General features: G+C 60.8%; 1 protein-coding gene across 1 annotated transcript in view; it reads right to left on the reverse strand.

The window, feature by feature from the left end:
* Positions 1-19354, reverse strand: part of TMEM132D (transmembrane protein 132D) — a 504756-nt gene that overhangs the window by 381856 nt on the left and 103546 nt on the right. The window contains exon 2 of the mRNA XM_079152482.1: positions 1505-2390. Within this exon, the coding sequence (XP_079008608.1) occupies positions 1505-2390 (886 nt within the window). The remainder of the gene's footprint in view (positions 1-1504; positions 2391-19354) is intronic.

The raw sequence follows: 19354 nt of genomic DNA on the forward strand, positions 1-19354 counted from the left end.
TGTTTACTGTGCAGTAATCTGGGACACAGAGCTGTCTGTGAAATTCAGAGTATGCTTACAACTCTTTCCAACAGAGCCTGGAGGTGGGCCGCATCTCCAGAAAGCCAAAACTTCCAGGCTGCAGGCTGCCCCTGGACCAACAGCCAGCAGTGGACCAGCATGAGGGACAGTGGAATGGGGGAGGCAGAGCTCCCGTATACAAAGCATTTGGTTTCCAGCAAAACATCTCTCTGTACAAACAGCTGTCTCTACAATGAATATCATGGAACACTTGAACCTGAGAAAGCAAAACACCCGCCAGCAGCCCAGGGGAGGGCCTGTAAGCAGCTGCAACTCCATGTCCAAAGAGGGACAGAAGAAGCCCTGGGGAAATCCCAGCCCCCCACAGGGACTCACATCCCCTAAAGCCCTGTGGCCTGTCCTGACAGGCACGTCAGCCCGAGCCAGAGGCTTTACCTTCCGGGGCTAAGCTACGTGCATTCATTACACTAATGCTCTTCTGAATCTGTCTCTGCAGCTGAAATTAAAAAGCCATTCCTAACCCAAGGCCACGATCCATAGCACTAAACATGCAGGGTACGAGCAGAGAGGCGAGGAGATTCGTTTCCTTAAACTCCCCCACCGCTGAACAGAACATGAAGGAAAACCCACTCCACAGCCCAGACGGAGGGGTGAGGAAATAGACCCGTGCCGGATGAGCTCCTAAAACCCACATGTGAAGTGTGTCTCCCAGGCAGCTGCACTCCTGTTTTCAGAGTGCGTAACACACACTGTATGGCCCAGCTCGGGAGGTCAGCTCGCTGCAGGGCCAGGAGACTTCCAGGCAACTGCGCGCTCCACGTGGCAGCCTCGGCCCAGCTGCCCGCACTGCGCAGCGCTCTAAAGGAAACAGGTCCACCTACAGCAAGGAGCTCCTCCGTCCACCACGTTCCGGGGAGAGAGGGAGCGCGCCCTCCAAAGCCCACGGTACCGTCCTCAAGGCCTGGGCCCTGGACTTACACAAGATTTGCCAAAAGTCCTACTGTGCGCTCTCCCCTTGTTAGGCTCTTCCTTTTTGAACACTAAGCTCTATTTCCAGGGAAAGATAGAGGACAGCCTGGAGGTTGGACCATGGTGTCATCAGAACTTGGAGTTGAGAGCAGACCCGCTGGCAGCCCGTCTTCTCTACCCTCTGACAATGGTGTGTCTGCAGCCTCATTTCAATGGAGGCACTTAACCATCGCAAAGCGGCCACTGCCGAGTCACCTCACAGCCCTCAGAGGAGCAAGGCCTCCCACCAGCATCTTCTGGCCGCCTGGCGGTAGCCTGGAAAAGCTCTACTCAAGAGTGGTTTCCCGACCAGATTGCCAGAAAGATCCAGCCAGCCTCTACGTGACCAGGAAAACCGACCTCGCGCAGACCTGCGGACCAGCTGCGCTCTAGGGACACAGCACGGCTCTGCTCGACCTGGCTCCCCGAGCAGGGTCGCCTCCGCGCTGTGCGCAGGGCGCGGCCACCGGCTTACCTCAGCGTGAAGCGGTCCTCCGTGGAGTTCCTGGAGATGGAGACGGGGAAGGTCAGCACGGCACCTTGCCGCACGGTGGTCGGGACGTAGTGGACAGCCACGTTGCTGTCCAAGCGCAGCTCCCTCAGGGCCGGGGGGCTGTGGGTCTGGTGGAGGAAGACACTCCCAATTCGGTGCAAAGGGGGCCCCGTCTCATCGATGTCACTGTGGCCGCTCTGAGTGCCAGTGCCCTTCCTGGAGTCCTCTCCTGCGCAGTCCCCGCGCTCGGCCCCCCGCTGCACGGCGTAGTAGAGCTCCACGGGGCTCCCCGCGGGCTGCTCCAGGGGCTTCCGCCGGCCCACCGCCGTCGGGGGGCTGAACCAGCCGGCCGGGAGCTCCAGCTCGGCCACGCACAGCCCCAGGTCCCCGCCCAGCCGGCAGCCGCCCCTCACCTCCCGCGTCTCCCGGAAGGCGAAGACCCGCAGGCAGGGCAGCCTCTCCGTGGCCCTGTGGTCGTCCCAGTCTCTGCCCACGATGTGGAAGAGGATCTGCACCTTGGGCCGGCTGGGGTAGATCTTCTCCCGCAGGACGTGGGCCTTCAGTTTCCAGTTCAGGGAGGACTTGCTGGAGAACCCGAAGGGGTTGGAGGGCAGCAGCAGGTCCGGGGGCACAGGCTGCTGCGTGGAGAAGGGCCCGTAGGTGGCGTTGAGCACCGGCAGCCGCCTGGACTTGTAGACGAGGAAGGACTCCACCCGGGACTGCAGGCTGGAGTTGCGCATGATGTCCTGGTTGGACTCCTTCAGGAAGAAGGACACGTCGGCGTTGTGGACGTGGTAGGTCACCGGCAGGTAGGTGGGCAGCAGGGAGAACCTCTGGGTGCTCTCCAGGGTCCCGCGGCCTTCTGTCACTGTCGGGAGGGAACAGGAGCTTAGGGTTAGTCACCCCAGTCCTGCAGGCCTGCAGGCCCTGCTAGCGCTGGCCACCCACGTGACGCCGAGGACGCTTTACCCAGCACTTCCTGTCCCCTCGCTAGTAAACACACGTGTGGTGCACATGTTCACCGTCTGGGCCAGACTCCACCAGCCGCGCACGCGGCCACCAACTGGCCCTTGGCTAACCTGCACACTGGCCCCGAGGTTTCCATGCCGCCTATCTGGAAGGCCGAGGAGCTCACTTTCCCCAGGGTGGAGCCCCCTGAGTCTGCCTCAGCGGACGGCGAAGAACTCAGAGAGGGGCTGTGCCCAGCTTTGCACCAGGGGCAGGTGAGCCACGGACCCCTCGGCCTCTCTGGATTTGTCAGCAGCACCAGGCTGACCCCACGCTGGAGCCACAGAGCCGTCCTGACACTGCAGGGTGCCCAGGGGCCTCCAGCTGACTTCTAGACAGGAAGCTGGCGTGACTAGGTCAGTCCTGGGGTAGCTTAGCCTAGACTTCACCACTGAGGCCCGTACTGTGCCGAGCTCTGGGCTTTCTGAACTGGCCCGCATGGCGATTTCGTAAGGTTCACCCTAATAAATACGGGTTTCTATCCCAGAAATCAAAGTATCACATCTGCAACAAGAGGCTTCTTCCCTCTGGGGAAGAGGACACCCCAGCTTCCTGGAATTCACTCCTGATGGAGACTTTCTCTGAACTATGCCCACATGCTTTCAGCAAAAGGCCAGGAGAGGTTGAAATTTCCGCTCACACTCTGGGTTGAGGCTTTGGGCTGCCTCTTCCCCAGGGGTCCCGCGGTGGCCAGGCTTTGCTCCCCCTGCCCCTGCCTGCCTCATACGTGCCATACGTTTTCTGGAATCCGCTCCCAGACTCTGTGACTCTGGGTCCTGGTCCCCAGCTGAGTCCTGCCACCGTGCCCACACGTCCCTGTCAGAGCTTAATGCTTGGCAGTACCTCCATACACGGGGGCCTGGCACCGGGCCTTTCTCTCCACCATGCTCAGTGGGTGCCCTCAGCACAGTGCCCGGCAAACATCAGGCACTCGATAAATATTTAATAAACAAAGGAATGAACGAGTGCATCTGCAAATGGATTATGCTTTTCATGTCTCCACGAGCAGATTACATTTCCCATTAGGGCGTTATTTGCTGTCTTCTTCGCGGCATTACTGTAATCAGAATCCCTGATCCCTTTATCCCCTAAGAGCGCCACGTAATCCCACAGCCAGGGGACTCGGGACTCCCGTGCGGAGAGATGGCTAAAAGGCCTCCATCCATCAGACAAGCACCTCCACGTGACAACCCACCCAACTCCCCAACCACGACCCCCGGGACCCGCCACCTGCCAACTCACTGTTCTGTGTGGGAACTGCCAAAGCCAAATGGCGAGATCACAGGTGGGTGGACGTGAAATCAGCAGCAGGGTCGTGAACCGCCCAGCTGCACATCTGGACCCTACCACAGAGGACTCGAAGGTTAACTAGCCACTAATCACCGGGTCCCAGGGCAACAGCGTCAGGTCCTCTGACTTGATCCAGGAAAGCGGGACGGCAGTAAGAGGTGGCCGAGAATTCCATTGGAGGGACAGCAGCCCCACAGCTGCATCCAACAGAAGGCCAGTCAGTGTCTGTGCCTGGCGTCTGCACCCAGTGCTGACCGCTTAAAGAAGCACCTGCTGCAGAACTAACAGCAGTTACACTGCACCCCACAGGGCGTGGCCCCCCCGCAGGGCGTGGCCCAGTGGCTCTCCCGCCGGCCAGGGACAACCACGGCGTGACGGCCGTAACCCGAGCACACCACATAAAATCACGTGGAGTGTCAAACAGCAAAAGCAGCCACGCGCAGTTAATCTCAATTAGCAACCCATTAAGAAACATAATCACGTGTAATCGCGGAACCGCGGCTGTAAACATGGAGCTGAGCACAGGGACATGTTCAGGTCTCTGAACAGCCTGGCGGCCTCACAGAGGTCTTGTGTGAGCTGGTGACAAGTCTGAGAAGACCGTGCCTCCCTAAGTAACTCTTAGCAGTTGGCCACCTGGGCACAGGACCCCACCCCTGCATGGACCCCACGGGAATCACCAAAGGAACGTGGTAATAGATAAAAGTCCAAATCTGAGCCGCAGCCTGTCCACCCTGGGTTCCAGATGTCCCCAGGCATTGCCTGGGACTCGGGGAAGATCGCCCTGCCAGGGCTTCCAGATGAACATGGGGACCCAGCTGCCATTTGAGAAGTATCCCAGAGGACACACTTACAATAAAACCGAAACTCAGTACAAAACTTAGGCTGCTTTTCTGGATTTCAAAGTGGCTGAGTATCTTGTATTTTGATTTTCCAAGCCTGGCAACCCTGGGTGTGGCGTTGTAGAGAAGGCAGCAGGGGGCCTGACAGCGCTGCCTGGCCTTCGTCAGAGCTGACCGGGCCACACGACGGCCCTCGCTGGGCAGGCGGGCCCCACACCCCAGGGGGCTGCACCACGGACTCGACCAATGCAGAGCAAAACTTGGCACCGATTTCCTGCGGCCGCTCTCCCCTCGTGTCTGGCCCAGCAGCTCCTCGTGCAGCATGGCCCCCACACCTGGCATTACCTGTGACCCGGGCAGACTTCCAGTGCACAGCAGGAAGTGGGCACTTCTCCGTCCGTGCATCCTGCTCTATCGGGGACTTGAGCACGCACAGACTTTGGCCTATGGACCTGGGGGACAACAGCCTCTGAATTCAATCAGGATGGAGGGTGAGCTGGCCAGGCCACACCGACGGCCCCACAAGTCAGGGTCCTGCTGGCTTGTCTCTGCGGCAGAGCAGGGTGCCGGACAGCCGTGTGGCAAGGTCACCCTGAGCTTCCAAAATGAGTCCAGGCCAAACTGAGCACCGTGAGAAAAGCCGGCCCCCAGGCAGCAGCCTCACCCGGACCTCAGGAGCCTTTCCCAGCAGCAGGTCTCCCTGCCTGCATCCACCACCCGGGCATCCTGTGCCCACTTCCTGGGCTGCTGGTCACCATGGGAATGACATACGATGAAGGGCAGGCTGGCCCTGCCCAGAGAGCCCCAAGAGCAAGGGAAAGCCCGTGGAGGTCAGGAGACCCCACTAGGTAGTGGGCCACTTCCAGCACCAGCAGGGAGACCCCTGCCCCACTGAAGCAAGTCCACCTGGCACAGCGAGAAACCCAGGAGACCAGGAACCTCCCGTGAAAGTGTAGAGCTCTGGGAGGAAGCTGGGGAGGCAGAGCACTCACGGCCTCTAGCTCAGCCTCTAGCTCAGCCTCCACACTGCCCAGGATTTCCCCCTTCCCTTCCCAGGCCTCGGGACCGCTGCTCCCCTGCCCCTGACCTCTGCTCTGGCCACAGTGAGCTGCCAGCCACTCACCAGTTTTGACCCCTGACCTCGTGCACTGCTGCCCTGGCCCTGGGGGTCCCAGGCTCTCCCTGGTTCAGGTCTCCAGCAGGGACACGGCCACCTCGTCTGGACCCCCGGTCAGACTCCCACTGCAGGAGGTTCTCCTGTCTGCAGGGAACCCCTCGTTGGCGCTGCGGTTGGGTTGCTTTCTTGGGTGTGCAGCCAATGACAGTTTTCTTCTCCCCGTCCAATTACGCCTGTGTTCCCTGGAACAGTCCTCCATGTTACAGTGACACCGGAGCCCGTCCCCCAGCAACCCCACAGGGCACAGGGAGGACCCTAGGCAGAGGCCAGGGACGCGGCTCGTTGCAGGCAGGTAGGGCAGGACCAGGCATCAACCCCGACGGTCTGGCTGCGACCACTCAGCCAGGAGGCCCTGCAGGAGCCGTTTAGGTGGCGGGTTCCCTCTGCTGTCCCTCCCCTTTTAAGTCAATTCCCCCCAAAGAGCACCAACACATGGTGCTGTGGGGTCCCAGGGGCGTGGGCCTGTGCGTGGGCTCACACACGTCTGCTTCATATACGCCGTTCTGAGTTCACTGCTGAAACACCGAGTTTATTGTCCCGACGACTCCAGAAGAGAGCGCGTGCTCGTTCCTCCGCACCTTCTCAAACCCTGAAGGATCCAGGGACCCCCGTGCTCCGCGGCTTCCACAGGCGGGAAGACGGCGGCTGGACCTCCGCGCTCTGTGCAGGTCTAGTCAAGGAGCTCGCCACTCCAGGGCGAGCCGTGAAGTTACCTGCAAACAGCTCTGGTTCCTGTCCTGCTCTCACTGGGCATTTGTGACAGACACTTGTGCTGGGCACAGGGGAGACGGGGCCCCCCGGGGGCTGGACCAGCAGCCTCAGGAGGCTGAGGTCTCCAACAGGACAGGTTTACGTTCAGGCAGAGAAGTAAGCATAGGCAAGGTGGCCAAGCAGAGGCGTGTGTCCCCAGGCGAGCCCAGCAGGGCGGGGAAGCCCCGTGGCCAGTTAGGTTGGTCCTCCATCTGCGTCGGGGGCGGGCGGGCGGGAGGGGGTACGCGAGTCCCATTTAGCTGCGTCTTCTCGCATCCCAGCTCACTCCAGAAGCACGGAAAGGTGAGGAAACCCAGGCCTCCAGGCCTCTGGACCTCCGTGTGCAGGCGGTGCTGCCCGGGGCTGTCCTGTGGCTGACCGGCACTCAGCAGCAGCTCTGACCTCGCCCCACCAGAGCCGGGAGGACGCGCAGCCCCGTCCTAACACGCACAGGTGTCTCTGGGCATCACAAAAGGCCCCTAAGGCAGAGGTGCGGGAAGACGCGGGACGCGCATCTGAGCGTGACCGTGAAGGCCACCGGAGGGGCGTGAGAGTCTGCAGACACCACACATGGCCACGCCGCCTGAGAGCCACGGGCGGGCGGGCCTTTCCACTAGCCGCCTGACACCCCCTCGGGGACAGTCACTCCAGTATGCAGGGAAGGGCGCCAGCTTTACAAGGAGGAGACCCTCCACACACACATATATACACCACACACACACACCACACACATATACACCCCACACATACACACCACACACACACACATATACAGCACACACATACACACACACACCCACACACACCACATATACACACATACACACCACACACACACCACACACACACACACCACACACACACCACTTACACACACATACACACCACACACACACCATACACACACACTACACATATACACACCACACACACCACACACACACACCACACACATACACACCACACACGCGCACCACACAAACACACCACACATACACACCACACACACACACATACACCACACATACACACCACACACACACACCACACACACACCACACACATACACACCACACATACACACCACACACATACACCACACATACACACCACACACATACACACCACACATACACCACACATACACACATACACACCACACACATACACATACACACATACACACACACGCCACACACACACACACCACACATACACACCACACACACACCACACATACACACGCACACCCCACACACATACACAACACACATACACACATACACACCACACTTACACACCACACATACACACACACACACACTCGTTGGTGTGATGCAGATCACACCTGGTGAGTGGAAACCTGGCGCTCACACACAGGCCGCCTGACCCTTGGAGCACAGGCCCCGACTGGTCCAGCAAGGAGTCCGCCTCCTGAGAGGCTGGGCTCAAGGAGCAGCCCGGGGCGCGCTCACCGGCCTCCCGCTCAGTAGCTCGCAGACAGAAATGCAGCCGCGCTGCTGGGAGGAAGGCCAGGCACCCAGTGGGCCTCCTGGGGCCAGTCCTGCTGCCGAGTGCCCCGCTCTCGGCTGCCCTCTCCCCTGCCCGCCCACTTCCCACCACCGTGTGACCGTCCAGTGTCCCCATGGCTAGTGCTTCGGGGCCCAGGGGTGGTGGGTGCAAGCTGAGCCCCGGGGGCTCCACGGATGAGCCTGTCAAGGCACATGGCAGCTGTGCGGCATGAGCGCCCCGCGGTCATGGGTGGAGGCAAGGAGGCCGGGAGGCCAGACGAATGCCATTCAGCACGCCGCCACCTGAGGGCAGGCCCCGTGTTCCCAGCACACTCTGTGGCCGGCTGCAGGGGACGGCCATGCCGGCTGCTTGTTCCTATAGCTACCAAACGCCACGCTGCACCACGAATACACACAATTTCTGTCACTTGGGGTGAAGTTGCTGGCGACTGGCCCGAGGACACCAGGCCGAGTGCGGTGGGGCGGAGGCTGCTCTGGGACCCAGCACTGATGTGGGCGTGATTTCTCCTCTCCCAACGCCTCCGCGCCGGCCGCCCACAGGCACTCAGCGTGCACGGGACACCCCTCATCAGGTGCTGGCGCCAAATCAGTGGCGTGTCGAGGCCATTGATTCTTAGGTTGTTTATATTGACGTTTAATCAGTCAGGGATTAAACAGCTCCCAGAACACACCCTTCCCCATCTCCTGAGGGCCAGGTCACCTGGACAGGTCTGGTCCCCACACCATGCTTACGGGAGGAGGAGGAGGGGCCGGGAGGGCCGGCGCTCTTGGCCAGGCTGAGGAAGGCGGCAGTGATTCAGCCTCACCCCGTCCTCCGCGGAGGGAAGACCCCCAGGGGCCAGGCCTGCGGCCCGCACACGTGACACCATGTTTCCACGCGGCACAGAAACGTGCTGCTTGACGACCCTCTGAGTAGGTCACGGCATCTGCCTGAAGTCCCCACGAGCAGTTCCCTGAGGACATGGCCCGCGTGGCGGGTGAAGACAGACCCCAGGGCCCCATCTAGGGCCCAGGCTGTGAGGACCGGGCCACATCGTCACCCAGGGCTACCCAGCTCCCCACAGTGGGGACCCCCGGCCACAGCCCCACCGGGGATCCAGCAGGGACGGGCCGAAGCCGCGCCGTGGCCAGAGCCATGAGCATCAGGCTGGAGGCACAGGAGAGTCGGCTGCAGCACGCTGCGCCCACAGGCTCCCAGGAGAGACTGCGGCTCGTCCCAGGTGCCGCAGGCCCGGCCCACCGCTTCCTGGTCACGGAAATCCAGTGGCCCACGCAGATGGGGCAGCCCAGGGCCGATTCCAGGGTCGCCCGCAGTCTGAGCATGAGGCAAATGCGATTTTATAAAGCGGAGGCTCAGACGGACCAAAGTGGCCGTCTCCCTGCGGAAGGCCACTGGGGAGCCTCCCAGCACACCAACCCCGGCTCCTGGAGAGTCCAGAGGCCCCGGGGGCTGCAGTGCCTGGAGACAGGGCCCCGCACGTCTGGTGAGCCGGGGAGCCCGGGACGGCGCTGGCGGTGCTGGGAAGCAGCTGAGCCAGAGCACCAGGTCTCCAGAGGCCACTGCCGGGGAGCAAGGGCACCTGGCCAGGAGCTCCAGACATCACTGTGTTCCCGGTCTCACAGCCGGCGTCGGAGGGGCGCAATTGGCAGAATGAGGCCCACCCTGGAGGCAGCCACATCCTGGTCCCCGCAGCCAGCGGACGTGCTATGGTGCACGGTGAACAGACTGCAGATGTGATTAAGAGCCACAGGACAGGAGGCTTCTCCTACGGCACCCGAGTGGGTGGGCGCAGAGTGACCGGCAGGGGACGTAGGAGGCCAAGGGGCCGCTGGACCTGAACAACTGGGAGATAATCAGGCTGCGCCATTCTAAGCCACCATGTTCGTGGTGATCTGTTATAGAAGCAATGAGACCATGATTGATGCAAGGGCCACTCTGAGGAGGGGCACTGCCCCAGGTGGTCCTGGGACTTGCTTTTCCCAGGCATTCAGCATCTGCAGGTGGGACTGCAGCAGGCAGCACTCGGGTGGGATTTTGCCAGACCTGCAGCTAGCATGCCAGACACCTTACACCACCGAAAACATGTCCTGCTTTCCCAGAGAGTGCAGTCCCACGGCAACAAGCACTGCCCAAGTGGAACGTGGACGGCCACAGCTCCATTAATCCCTGCCAAGGAGCTCTGGTGCAGTTCACAGCCTGACCAACCATGCAGGGAGGTCCTGCAAGGGAAGCACATCCCTCCCATCGGGAAGCCTTCTCCCTCGGCACAGAGGAGCAAAGTGGCCCTGCCTGCAGGCTCAGAGCAGGAGCGCCTTCTGCTCTGGCCTGTCAGGGAGCCTGTCGCTCTGCACTTCTGAGCGACTGCTTTGCAGCCTCCTGTACTTTACACATATATACTTCATGCTTCAGTTTAAAAGTCTGCACACACGTGAGCCGGCAACGTCATCCCCCACAAACAAAAGTGCCGCCCTTGGAGAACCTGCCGGAACACCGGATCTGAGGAGCACAGGAAGGAGGGAGCTTAGCTGCTCTCAACCAGCGGGCCCAGAGGGCCACAGTGGGAGCAGCGCCTGCCACCGTCCCCGAGGATTCCCTATGGGGGCTCCTCCTGCTGCGGCCCCCAGGCCGGGTGCATCCCACCCCTGCCAGGGTCCAGGGCAGTGACCAGCAGCTTCTCTCCTGACGGTCGAAGCCCTGTGTCCACACTCATCAGGTCACGTGGGGCCTGGGGCCAGGCATGGGGAAGTGCTGAGCCGCCAGCTCGGGGTTCCCCTGCCCCCGGGGAAGGATCCAGCCAGGGCGCCCTGAGCCGAGTCCAGGGCAGGGAAGGAAGGGGCTCTGAGCACAGGAGCGAGCAAGCCGGCCACCTGGAGTCTGACAGCCTGAGCTGGGCCCCTGAGGCTGCTGTCCCTGCCTCCTGTGGCTTCGCAGTTTTGTGTTTGCGTTATGTAGCGGCGTCTCACGGGGGGGACCAGAAGGAAGCAGCAGCCTTTGGTTCGAAGCCCCCGCGGCACTGTGGTAGGGCGTCACCCTTGACAGGTAGGAAATGCCGGCCTACACGGCCCTGGGCCCTGCCTGTTACGGGGACAGCGGCGTGGGCTGGCCCACGACAGGCTCCGCACACAGGAGCCCGCGCCCTGCTCAGGTTGACGTTGGCAGAAATGGCCACCCGGCTTCCTAAGGAGCCCCCCAGGCCGCCGCGCCCTCTGGATGGACCTACAGTGAAGGGCAGCAGGAGGATCAGGGCTCCGTCCCACCAACAGTGGGAAAGATGACCACCTCCAACGGAAAACAAGGCCGCGGAGCCCCGGTGTAACAGGACTGCGGCCGCCGATTGTTCCGGGTAATAGCACCGCTTGCCGCCCACAGGTCCCCCAAGTCCTGAACCATGCGAGCAATGGAGGTGGGACACCTTGATCTCGTTTTTACTGTGAGATGGTCATTCACAGAGGACCCCTCCTGAGCCCCTCAGAGGACGCTCGCTCCCCCTCTGGAGAGCAGCCCTGTGTGGGAGGCTGAGTCCCTGACACTAGGCGCCGGGACATTTGGAGAGCAGCACCCCAAATTCCATTCCCCGGAGAGCGCCCGTCAGAGGCCTCGCCCCAGCAGAGTCGGCTTGACGCAGAAGCTGGCCACTCGCAATGGCTGGTCACTGTCCACCTGCTCCGTGACAAGTTTATCTCACCCTGGTCTGAAGCCCCCAAGAGTCCAACATGAGAGCTTCCGGAACTTGCCATTGCTTGTCTTCTGCCGCCTTCAAAGCTGTTCCGTGGCTGGAATCCGCTGTCCAGCTTTTACACCAGTGACGTGGGCCTTATCCAACCAAGCAGGAGAAAGTCTCCCATGGGCTGACAAAGAATCAAAGCCAAGGACACGGGAAGTTTCTGGTAGACCAGAGTCTGGGAGCTGCCCAGGACGGAGGGGACGCACACAGACGTGCCACACGCGCGGAGTCAGCCGAACCACGTCACAGGAACGGTGTCTTTCCCAGATCAGGAAATTACAACCATGCCGTGAATTCAAGTAGCAGAGTGACTCAGCAGGGCTCCCGCTGATGCCCAGGGAAGACCACGGGGACGCATCATTCTTACAAACTCCATGTTGAGTCACTGGCCGGGAGACTCAGGGAGAGGTAGAAAGTGCACATCCCTGTTAACCGTGCTGTGCTGGCAGCTGTGTTTCTCAATAGTCAACCTTGACACACACCTGAGGTCCCAGGCCTGGACGGGCCCGGTGCTGCTGGCCTGGGCATTCTCTTGGATCAACACTGCAAACCGAGGATGATCACTTACACTCGACAATTTGACAGTCATTTAAAGGCGAAAAATTCACCTGATCAAGTAACTGTCGGAGACAGCCTGTCCGCTGTCCTGTGGACTGTGAGAGACTGGAGGCACCTGGGACATGGCCAAGGCGCGGTGGCTCCGCCTTTGTCTGGCCCAGGGGTGCACCGTCCCAGCCCAGGCACCCAGCACACACAGCAGCTGCCTGAGGCAGGAAGGTGCTCCGAACGCAGCCGTGCCTCCAGACTCCTGGGGCCGAGGCTGAGAAGCAAGGCCAGCCGCACCTGTGCGGGGAGGGACCACAGGCGCAGAGGACCCCACAGAGCCCGGGCTGGAGCTGGCTGCTGGCATCCAGCGGGACACTGGCAGGCACTGGCGGGCCCACTCCTGGCGGGCAAGGAGTGAGGCTCTGGGGACACAGGACAGTCAGGGATCGTGAGGACGTATGTCTTCATCCCACCTTTACACGGGGACTCGGGCGCCCACCCCAGCTGCCCGCACAAATCCTCAGTCATCTGCATGGCCAAGCCACAGGGCCACACCAGGACCTTCTGTCCATAGGAGGCTGTCCACAGGAGGGCCACCCACAGGCGGGTCAGCACAGGAGGGCCACCCACTGGAGGGTCACCACAGGAGGGTCACCCACTGGAGGGTCACCACAGGAGGGACACCACAGGAGGGCCACCCACGGGAGGGTCAGCACAGGAGGGTCACCACAGGAGGGCTGTGTCTGGGCCACACTGGCCCTGACTCACAGGGCGCCAAAGCAGGGCAGGTCCCTCGATACTGTCTCTTTCTCTAAATTCCCAGGAATGTCCCTGTGTCACTGGCGTAAAGGTGAGAACTTCAATCTGGTCCTTCCGGAAAGTGGAGGGTCGCTGTATCCAGCAAGTCTGGAACCCAGGACTGGGCCTGACGGGGGCTCAGCGGAGGCAGCATGGCGGGCACTCCTGGGGCTTTGCTCAGCCCATCCACTGGGGCTTCTGTGGCCTCTCTGGAGGCCCGGGATCCGGTGGGGCTGGGAGCTCTGAGACGGTGAGGGACCGCAGCGCCCTGGGCAGGGGACTTCCGCACAGAGGGACCGCAGCGCCCTGGGCAGGGGACTTCTGCACAGGGGGACAGCAGCGCCCTGGGCAGGGGACTTCTGCACAGGGGGCTGCAGTGCAGGCGGGGGCACCTCCCCAGGTGCGAGGCCAGCAGGCGCCCCTCTGTGCTGTCCCCAGCCCTGCTGGCTTGGGCCACGCCTCCCTTCACCACTGCGGCCCCAGGAGCCTCGTTTCCTAATCTCTGTAGGCAGCTTCATTGCTCGTGCAGATCCTTCCCAACGCGCAGCGCAGACTTAACTCCAGTCACGTCCCCGTGCTCCCCGGGGTCCCAGAGGGGCGCAGGCTCCAGGGCGTGAGTGAGCATGTGCCTGTGGACGGTGGAGCCACCGGGGCCCAGGGATGGACAGCCCCCCAGGCCACGTGCAGGAGCCTGGGCTCAGCCGTGCCCCTGGAGAAGTGGACCTGAGTGCTCCTGGCTCTTCCCCGGCCACCGTCACAGGGCACCTTCAGGAGGCCTCTCCACATCTCCCTCCGCCGCCCACTGGACGTGAGAGGCCAGTTCTACACTGGCCCCCTTGGCCGAGCCCCCTCTGGGTCCGCCCCACTCCAGGACAGCCCGTCGCTCCTTCAGGTTCCATCCCGGCTCTGTGGTCACTGGCATCAGGCGGCTGGGCGCCCAGCGTGAGGACATGTGGCTGTGGGAATCACGGCTCCTCAGAGCCGGGTGACAGCTGGGGCCAGGCATTTGCACAGAGCGTGGCTACTCCTCGGGCTCCTCTGCGGCGGGTAAGCGAGGAGGGCTTGTGTGGCCTGTGGAAATGACATTGGCCAACGCGGAGCTGCTGGAAAGAAACCCCTCTGTCATGACCGCCGGGCCAAGGAGGGTACGCCAGTGTCCCCATCTCCGGTGCGTCCCAAACACTGCCGGCCGCTCCACTTACTCAGGATGGTGCAGCTCAGCGTCTTCTGTGGACCAGAGCAGGCGGCTCTCTACACCCTGGTCCAGATGACCCTCCACAGGCCCTTGCTGCACCCTCCCCACGCTGCTCTGCACCCAGGAGCTGTTCTCTGCTCTCTGGGCTCTGGTCCAGTGTGGCTGAGGAGCAATGCACCAGGCTGCCCGGGGAGGAGGACAAGGGGCCATGGCGGCTCTCTCTGGGGCTCGGCTGTGGCTATCCCATGGTCTCCGTTGCTATCCACATCCCTCCTCTCTGGCTCCTGTTCCCACTGGATGCTGATGCTCAGGGGACAGCTCACCACGCTGCTCTCTGGACCTGCCGGTTCCTCTTCTTTCCTTCGTGAGCCCTGCCCAAGTCTCTCCAAGTGACTCTGAGAAGAGCCGCAGCTGGTTCTGGGAGCCAGGACAGCACAATGGTGAGAACAAGACCAAGCGGGCGGAACCCCAGAGCTTGGGCCTTCCTCTCCTGGCACGGCAGGCTGGGTGGACTGCTAGGCAGCTTCAGGGGCTGGCAGAGGCGAGACATTCAGGATTCTGAGATGGGGGTCGTCCTGGAGGTCTGGATGCTGCCGTGGACTCACAAGGTCCCCACAGGAGGGAAGCAGCTAGGTCGGTCAAGGAAGGAGGAGGGGGATGGAAGCAGGTGTCACAGGGAGACGGGAGCTTGTGCTGCTGGCTGGAGGGTGGAGCTGGGGCCCCGAGGCAGCACACAGTAGTCTGCAGAGCTGGAGGACAGCAGGAAGTGAGGCGCCCAAGCCTCCAGACGGACACCATCCAGGGTCACCTTGACTTTGCCCAGAGGCTTAGGTTGGGCTTCTGTCCTTTAGAACATAAGCTAATAAATGAGTGTTGTTTTAAATGCTCCACTTGGTTGCAAGGTGTTACAGGAGTCCACCCAGGCACACAGGAAAGTAGTCACCTGAAGCTTCCCTTCCAGGCAGGTTGGGACTTGGTGCCTGACTTCTAATCCGTGAGCTGCCGATGGCTTCCAGGTCAGCAAGAGCCCGTGGGACCTGCGGTTGTCCCTCACCTACTCCAGGAGCCATGGAGACCACGTGTGAGCTGACTGACCAGGACAGAGGTGGCTTCACCAGCCTGGGTCCCCGAGTGTTCCTGTGGATCCGGGGCCAGGAGCCACGCAGCAGGAGCAAGCCCCGCTGCTCCTCATTCCCTGCGACACAGGCGCTCTCTAGTGAGCTGAGCAAAACTAAAACAAAGTCCATTTAAGAATAAAAGTGAAAACCAGGAAAGTCACCAACAGCAAGAACCCCGTCACTCATCCAATGAAGCATTAATTCTGTGCCTGCAGGTGTCACACAGAGAAGCCTGCTGCCCAGCAAGGCAGAGGACGACCCAGCCATGGGGGTCCAGCATTTGCCAGCTGCTGGGTGTGAGCACTCTTCCTGTGACCGGTTCCAGTGGGTGCTGGCAATGTCCCTGAACTTGAATAAGGCAGGAGACGCTGCCACGCAGCTCCCACGCTGGCTGTCCGCTGGGGGATGAGCTGGCCCAAAACACCCCCAGGTGCCAGGAACTGGGCTGGGGCCGAGTCAAAGCAGCCCTTGTCCTCCTGGGCGCCCACTGTGGAGAAGGTGGACCCGTGGGCTTCCTGGAGGTGGACAGCACCTGTGTGCACACCCCCACACAGACGTGCCCAGGCACCTGCTGGGGATGGGTGTGAGGAAGGGGGAGAGGGAGGAGGGCCCGAGGCTGCTCCACTCAGCAAGGACCCAGGGCTGGCCGTGGCTGGTGGGGGGGCCGTGGTGGCCAACGATTCCTACGCTACGGCTTTCCCGAGTGCTGGGAGTGTCTCCCTGTGCTTAGGATCCTCGGCTCGTGCTGCAGGCTGGCACCTACTTTGCCTCTGGGAGCTGGACCTGGGCGCCAGGCAGAAGGCCAAGCCCTGGGCCCGAGTCTCTCTCTGTCCAGTGACTCTTCACATGTCTGTCACGGCTGCAGCAATGGCAATGAAGTCTGCCCCGTGTGATGCCATGGGGAGGGGGCTCTGGAAGCTTCCACTGGGCTCCCTTTGCTGATTTGCTTCCTTCCTTCTCCATAAACAACCTCAGCCACGAGGAAGACCGCAGGCCAAGTCCTAGCGAGGTCACAGTGCTGCACAGGTGGCATGTGTACAGAGGCCCAGTGCAGCAGGCGGTGGCCAGCCACGTTGCTGGACATGCTTTCCACTGGGGAGCCTCAGCTTCAGGCACACAGTGGCCAGTGATGGTGAGGGAAGGCAGAGCGGCCAGGCAGCGAGAGGCCTGAGGCTCGGTGAAGCCTGCCGCACACGTTCCATGCGGGCTTCAAAGCCCTGGCCTGTCTGGAGCTGGAGAGTGACGTGACAGAATCTGCGACCTAGAGGACAGTGCAGAGGTGAGGGAGGCAGCCACTGGCTAAGAGGTGCCACTGTCCCCCAAGACAGCTCACGTTGAGCGGTGATGGCCATGACCACGGTGCTCGGAGGTGGGACCCCAGGGGACGGCTGGAACAAGAGGACTCTGACTTCAGAGATGGACAGGTGTCACCCAGGACATGGACCTGATAAAAGCAAGCTCAGCTTGCTCTGCCCTGTGTCCACTCTAGCCCTGGGACACCCTCCACCACAGAGCTGCCCTCCAGCCTGGACTTCCAACCTCCAGAGCCACTGGCCAAATGGACTTCTAGTGTCCGTAGGTTTCCCATCTGTGGTTCTCTCCCTGCAGCACAGAGTGGATCAGACAGGAGGCATCCAGGATAATGAACCCCAGAGAGTCGCAGGCAGCTCGGGCTGGGTGGGGGGCAGTGGAGGCAAGGAAGAACCAGAGAGGGCCTCGGACCCTCTGAGCCACCCTGCCTGCTGAGAGGAGGGTTCTACTCCCACTCTGCCCCGGCTCCATCAAACCAGAGGACGGGGCAGGTCAGGGAGTCTCAGTAGAGGCCACACGTCGGGCCATTTAAATAAATACCAACGACCACCCTCCATGCACACCGGGCTGATGAGTCCCAGACGTCAGAATTTTCACCAATTCACAGGCGACCCCCACATGCAGCTAGAACAGGCGGCTCCCTGGGCCACACGACCTCAAGCTCACGTCAAGGTCTCTAAGGACAGTAGAATCTTCCTGCTCTGGTGCTTTGAAGATGAAGCCTGAAAACGGAATGTGAAGGAGCTTCATCTCAGGTCGCAGAGGGAGCGAGAGCTTACAGTGACCATGGGTCCCACCGCCCCGGCTTCCTGATGGCAGCCCCCCAGGATCTGGCACCGCTTTCTAGGAGGACTCACAGCTCCAACGCGGAAAGTCAAGCGCGGTGGGTTCCTAGGCACCACGCAGGAGCATCTGCACCAGCCGCCTCAAAACCCTGGCATGTATTTTGAGTGGATGGGGAAAAAACCAAACAGCTAAGCTCGCTAACCAAGGCCGCGCCCCACCAAGACGCGGCAGCGACCTTGCTCATGCTGACCGCTCCTCCGCCAGCCCTCCCGGTGGGGAAACTGTTCTCTGCTGATTGCAGGCTGCACCTCTGCTCGGTCCACTCTGCTGTCTCTATTTCTGCATCTCTTTTGTATAGTATAGCATGGGAAAAACTTCAAAAGATAGAATCAAAAACGAGGTTGTGGCCTGTTGCAGGTACCGGGTGGGGGCGAGGAGGGGCATGCCCAGGCCCGCGTCACCCAGAGCACAAGAGCACAGACGCTGTGGTTAAGAACATGAAATGCTGAGATGCCCGGGGAGGACCCACGGCAGAGCAGGCCCGGTGACACCAGGACAGACACAGTGAAGTGCGCTTTATTCAGAGAGTTATCAACGACAGGAATTCACAGGTGATGTTTCCCCTTGGATCCTAATTCATTTACCAAGAAATTATGTTTCTGAGTGAGAGCAGCATATTTTCTTCTCTGTAATATGAGAAGCTAGAATTAATGGGCACTCCATTGAGTTTTGCTTGGAAATTCTTCCTTCTACAGCAATCAGCCACTTTTTCTTGCAAGAACTCCGGTAGCCTGACACGGCGCAGTGACGGTGGCAGTGAACTGGAAATCCTAAGCAGATTCGGTGGGCCTTCCCGGGCTGGATGCTGGGGTAGACTCTCTGAGCACTGAGAAGTTATGGCCCTTCTAACTTTTGGAGTCCCTTCTGTTTCCCTGTGTTCGGGTTCTGGCCGTGTGGAAGGGACAGGGGCCCCTCTGGGATTTCCTTCCCCTTCACGTCCTCATTGTTGAAGCTCAAGGCGGCCTTCACTTGGCCAGTCAGTTCTCGACCATTCCAAGAAGAAAACGTCATTCCCCAAACTCGAGGCTTAGGAGGAAGCCCCAGAGGACCGTGGCAGTGTCAGCCCCCCGGGCCTTCTGGCTCCTTCTCTGCAAGCCCTCCCCCATCCACCGCAGACGGCACACTCCCAAGGCTCACGAGCCCTGCAAAGCTTATTTCACTCAACTTTGCAAATAAAAACACAAAAACAGCTAAGTTTGCCGAGCAGAAGCAAGGTGTTATTTAAATGTGTGATGGGTTCTTAACGCCAGTATTTATGAAGCGGAAGATTTCACAGACAAATCTTCACATAGGCTTTTCTCTAGACCAGTGCAAGATCTGACGAACCTGTGACTCTCGGTGCAAACTGACCATTGGCAGTGGGGCCAGTAGGGGACAGCGATGCATTAGTTCGCCCCAGTCCCACCAGCCCTCGGGCCTCCTTTAGAGCACGTTTGCTATGACTGCTTTTCTGAAAAATCTCTGGACTGCAGGGTCACTCACTGACCCCTGGGCAAGCGTGACCAGCTCCCCCCGAACATGTGCCATGGCTCAGGCTAACGTTTCTCAGCCCCGCACGATGGCATTTCGGCTGGGTGATTCTCTGTTGGGAGAGGGCTGTCTGGTGCCTCCTAGGAAACAGCCTCAGCCCTGGCCTCTGCTCAGCATTCGCCATTAGCACCCAGTCGTGACAATCACAATGTCCCCGGACGTAG

Source organism: Sciurus vulgaris (genome assembly GCF_902686455.1).
Source record: "Sciurus vulgaris genome assembly, chromosome: 8".
Lineage (NCBI taxonomy): Eukaryota > Metazoa > Chordata > Mammalia > Rodentia > Sciuridae > Sciurus > Sciurus vulgaris.